The sequence below is a fragment of the Ctenocephalides felis genome, unplaced genomic scaffold, assembly GCF_003426905.1.
Source record: "Ctenocephalides felis isolate EL2017-DRISC unplaced genomic scaffold, ASM342690v1 CF-g0.4_SCAFFOLD_01604, whole genome shotgun sequence".
NCBI classification, from domain to species: domain Eukaryota; kingdom Metazoa; phylum Arthropoda; class Insecta; order Siphonaptera; family Pulicidae; genus Ctenocephalides; species Ctenocephalides felis.
The window spans coordinates 55,650,776-55,656,106 of record NW_020537758.1 but is presented as its reverse complement, the minus strand read 5'-3'; the positions used below and the strand labels follow the sequence as shown (position 1 = coordinate 55,656,106).

At 32.6% G+C, this 5,331-nt stretch overlaps 1 protein-coding gene across 1 annotated transcript; it reads left to right on the top strand.

Moving 5' to 3' along the window:
- The first annotated feature begins 308 nt into the window (after positions 1 to 308).
- Positions 309 to 4,262, top strand: LOC113373956. The gene is made up of 3 exons (XM_026614220.1): positions 309 to 1,500; positions 1,759 to 1,985; positions 2,061 to 4,262. The coding sequence occupies exons 1-3, from the start codon at positions 309 to 311 to the stop codon at positions 4,260 to 4,262; spliced, it is 3,621 nt and encodes a 1,206-aa protein (XP_026470005.1).
- Positions 4,263 to 5,331: the final 1,069 nt, after the last annotated feature.

The window sequence follows — 5,331 nt, the reverse complement described above, 5'->3', positions numbered from 1 at the left end:
CGCAAAATTAAAAAAAAATTCAATCCAAACAATGATGTGGTCATTGCGATCTATTTGCATTTTTTCAGACAGACAGACAGAAATAAAAATTTATTCCTTATATTGGTACATACATTGAATTAAATTTGCATTTTTTCAGCAACATTGATAGGCTATATACACTTCATGTACTACGAGTCAATTCATGTAATCCGAGTCAGTTTGCGCATGCGCTCAATTGAATATATTTTGTTTTTATTGTGAAATCTCAGTTGGTTATGCTAACATATAAAAATAATTGATTATTTTGTTTTATTAAGTTAACAAAAATGAAATCTAAGCGTAAATCTGCTAAAACTAAAAATAGCTATAATAAACGACTATATGCCGCAAATGCAGTTAAAAAGAAAGATGTAGTTTCTAGGAAGGAGCAGCAAAGGATATGCAAAGAAAAATTGCGATCGGATTCGGTATACCGAAAATCCGAAGGAGAACTAAACAAAAATAGGATAGCGCATTTGCGCAAGGACGAAAGCTTTAGGAGAAGGGAAAAGGTAAGTAATAGAATACGTTTAGCGACAACTAGACATAGTGACAATAATTTCGCTCGGCTTGAAAATGAGAAGCATAGGAAACGTATAGCTATCAAGAGAAAAAATGATGAGATATTTAAAATTAATGAAAAAAATAAAAATAAAGTACGCATGCGTGAATATAGGAAAAACGAAAGTATAAGATTGGCTGAATATATGGCAAGAAAGCGCGAAGATAATGTTCATCGAGAGCGAAGGAGAAATGAGTTGCGTATGAAATTTTTAAGACAGGGTCAATATAAACTATCTGAAATTAATAAAAATATCGAACGGAATATAATTCTCCGTCAAAATTATGCATATAACCAGTTAGAAAATAATAAAAATAAGCTGCGTAATAGACTTCTTCGACAAAATTATGAATATAGGACGAGCGAAAATTATAAAAATATCAGGCGAAATAGTGACTTAAGACATAAATTACCATATCGCACAAAGGAAATGAAAAATAATATCGAGCGCAATATGCATTTACGACGTAAATCTTTGTATAGAACTCGTGAAAACGAGAAAAATATGATACGCAACAACAGGTTAAGACAAGCTCCAAATTTTTCAATAAACGAAAATAAAAATAATACTTTTCGTAATAAGATTTTGCGCAAAAATAGAGAATTTAGATTAAATGAAGCACGTTCTAATATTTCACGCATGAGAATGACTCGTAACATTGCGCATTACAGTACAAACGAGAAAATTAAAAATATAGATCGAATGAGAAAATCACGGCACGATAAAGTCGCATATAGAAAGGAACTAAAGAAGAATGCCGAACATAAATTAAAAAACAGAGAACTAGATTTCATAAAATATCGTGAAAACATATATAATCAATTAAAAACATTTGACAAATTTTATCCATTTGCAGAGCTGCAGCAAAAGTTTATTCATTTAAGAGCCGAAACTACTTCATATATTTGCTGTTGCTGTGAGGGACTGTTCTTTAAGCATTCGGTTTCAAAATTCAATGAAACTTCTCTTTATAATAAAATTAATTCCATTAATAATAAAAAAATGCACGCGCTATTAAATGCGGAAGAGTTAATGTCGCGCATATATAACTTTCCAAGCGAATATATTTGTACTACATGTAAAAAATATGCTAATCGTGGTGAGGTTTATAAATTGGCAACCAGCAACAATTTGCAATTTACAAAAATACCCGAATGCTTAAAACGGTTGACAGATTTAGAGGAACGAATGGTAGCGCCAATATTAAATTTTATGCAGATACGTGCTTTAAAGCCTTATGCTTTAAATCCACAATTAGGATTGAAAGGGAGCGTGGTTAATATTTCAATCCAAATCAACGATCTCTTAAATGTTCTTCCAAGAAAATTCAATCAAATGAAAACTATCCAAATCAAATTAAAACGAAATATCAGTCATAAGAGCGACTATATGTTTGAAACAGTAAGACCGGGATTAATTTGCGAGGCGTTGAAGTATTTAGTTACGACACCCCTATATTTAAAATATAATGTTCAGGTAGATCAAAAATATTTAGATATGTTTGATAGCGGCGTTGAAAACGTTAATTTTATTGTGGATGATAAAGATCTTTTAGAAGATGAATTATCTGAATCGACCAATGATGGAGATGATAATCCACCACCTCAACCAACAATTGATTTCAATCAAATTAACAATGACGAAGTCTTGCTAATTGATAATAATACTAATGTGGCACATGACAATTCTTCAAAGATAAGTATAATTGCTCCAGGACAGAGCAAATACCCGTTGCCTTGGCACAAAATGGATGATTTGGATGAATTATGTTTTCCCAAATTATTTGGTGGTCATTCATTTTCATCTCAAAAAATATCTTATAAAGATCGCGCACGTTCAGAAGTTAGACGGTTTGACCGCCGATCATGTATTCCGACCCGTATCTTATTTATGGCAAAAAAAAGTCTGGAGATTGCCTGCATGTCTAACATCAATATATGTTTAAGGCGGTCAAAAAAAAATTTGGCTAAAAAAATTGTTGCTTCAGATGCTATAGATAGCAATTTTATAAACGATTTAGTAAAGTTTGATGATGGTTATAGGTTTTTAAAAAACATTAGATCGTCGCCAGCATTTTGGGAAGATAAGAAAAAAAAATTATTAGCTATGATTCGTCAGTTGGGCCGGCCCACTTTCTTTTTAACTTTATCTGCTGCGGAGTCACAATGGCCAGAATTATTGAAAACGTTGATGAAATACAGCGAATACAATAAAAATATATCTCTACGTGAAGCGTACGCGTTGGATCACAATACGAAAACCACACTGATTAGAAACGATCCAGTTACTTGCTCGAGATATTTTGACTACAAAGTCAACAAATTTATGTGGATGTTGCGACAAGCAAACAGTATTTTTGGCGAGTATGAGGTTATAGACAGCTACGAACGAGTCGAGTTCCAACAGCGCGGCAGCCCGCACGAGCATATATTATTATGGTTAAATAATGCACCGAAATATGATTCAAATTGCAATGAAAGCAATAATAACACATTCATAGATTTTATTGATAGATTCATTACGTGTAAAAATGATTCAGAAAATCCATATGTCAAATTGCAAATACATAAACATGGAAGGACATGTTATAAAGGACAACGAAACAAGGAATGTCGTTTCCACATTCCATATCCCGTTATGAAAAAGACAATGATATTAGAGCCGCTAAGTAAAGATGAACAAGCCCCAAAACAATATAAAACCATACGCGATCTAATGAATAAATTGTATAGAGAGAATAAATATATGAGTTACGAAGATATTCTAAAGGAATTAGGAATGAACGAAACTGAATATATATTGTCAATTCGGAGTTCATTAAAACAGAAGCGCGTATTTTTGAAAAGATCTAGCCTGGAAGTAGCTGTCAACGCTTATAATTCCAATATACTAAAATTGTTCGAGTCCAATATGGATCTTCAGATTATATTAGATGAATATGCGGTAATAAGCTATGTTACTAATTATATTAGTAAGATAGAGGGAGGACTATCCAAGCTTTTACGAGAAGCAGCCATGGATTGTGACAACAATAATAAAAGTATCAAGGAAAAATTTTGTGCTGTAACTAACGTATTTTTAAATAGTAATTTAATGTCAGCACAAGAAGCCGCATACCACGTTCTTTCGTTGTCTTTGTCAAAACAGAGTAGAAAGACAATCTTTATAAATACTCGGCCAACGACTGAACGAGTGTCAATGTTGAAGTCGATCGACACTTTAAAACAATTAAACAAGGATTCAACTGAAATATATGTAGAAGATTTATTCAGTAAATATAGTAAACGCGTTGAAAGTTTAGAATACGTATGTCTAGCTGACTACGCTGCAAATTATGAAAATAGAAAAAAAAAATCATTGGATATTGAAGACGACATTGACATCAATGATGAGGAAATAGAAATAATAAGCCGCCAAAAGTCTGCTATAATAAGATATACAAGATATAAATTATATCAAGACCCAGCCAATTATTATAGAGAAAAAATATTGTTATTCATGCCTTGGCGAAATGAGCTGCAAGAAGTGGAAAATGTTAACTTTGAACAAGTTTTTATCGATCATAAAAGAATAATTGAAGATAACCAACGTAAATTTGCTATTATAAGTGACGAAACTTTAGACGATGCACTAAAATTAATGAACTCGAACAACTTCATTATGATGATGAACATATAGATCAAAATTCATTTAGTAACAACATTGATATATTACAACAAGAGGGAAATAAAACAACAAATAACAAAACAAAAACGACCTCAACAAACAGTCGATATGCGTGCCCCACTAGGGTTTCCCAAAATCAATTGTTTGAAATGATGCTGCAATTAAATATTAAGCAGCGGGAGTTTGTTATGCATATATTTAAATTGTTCAAAATAGGCAAAATACCATTTAAAATATTCTTAAGCGGATCAGCCGGCGTGGGTAAAAGTATGGTTATAAATACATTATACCAACTGATAACAAGTTATTTCGACAGTCTACCCGGTGGAGATTTAGATAAAATAGTGGTGCTGCTGTGTGCTCCGTCAGGAAAAGCTGCTTTCCTCATCAATGGCGTAACGTTGCATTCCGCGTTTGCATTACCTTGCAGACTATTTGGAGTAAATTTAGCTGAACTATCGAGTGACGTAGCTAATACAATACGCGAACAATTAGCAAAAGTTCAACTCTTAATTATTGATGAGATATCGATGGTAAGTTGCACGATGCTAACTCGTATTGATACTAGATTGCGGCAAATAAAAGGTCTCAATGAACCTTTTGGTGGAGTATCTCTATTAGCAGTTGGCGATTTGAAACAATTGCCACCGGTAAAAGATAAACCGGTATACGAAGTGTCACGTCACAATGAAATGGCTCCATTCTTTGATGTTAATCCTTTGTGGAATACATTTGACTTTTTTGAATTGACAGAGATAATGAGGCAAAAAGACAATTTAGCATTTATCAATGCATTAAATAATTTATCGGAAAATAAAATGACAGAAGTTGATTTAACATTAATAAGGACCAGAGAAGTTGAACGAGAAGAGGTTCCGGAAACAGCAATATGGTTGTACGGAACAAATGACAACGTTGCAGCATACAATAAATTGAAAATTGAACAAAATAAAAATCCGTTAATAATCTCGACAGCCGATCATATCTTTTCAAAAACTTTTATCAATGAACAAAGTAGAAAACTAATTTTAAATTCTTTAAGAAAAGGCAATAAAAACGACATCAGATTGGAGGAGACCAT

Bases quoted from the DNA above. Each gene is read 5' to 3' on its own strand.
- LOC113373956 (XM_026614220.1), top strand. From the start codon at position 309: ATGAAATCTAAGCGTAAATCTGCTAAAACTAAAAATAGCTATAATAAA. The intron at 1,501-1,758 runs GTGAGGGACTGT...AACGGTTGACAG, and splicing joins TTCATATATTTGCTGTTGCT to ATTTAGAGGAACGAATGGTA. The intron at 1,986-2,060 runs GTAAGACCGGGA...TATAATGTTCAG, and splicing joins GCGACTATATGTTTGAAACA to GTAGATCAAAAATATTTAGA.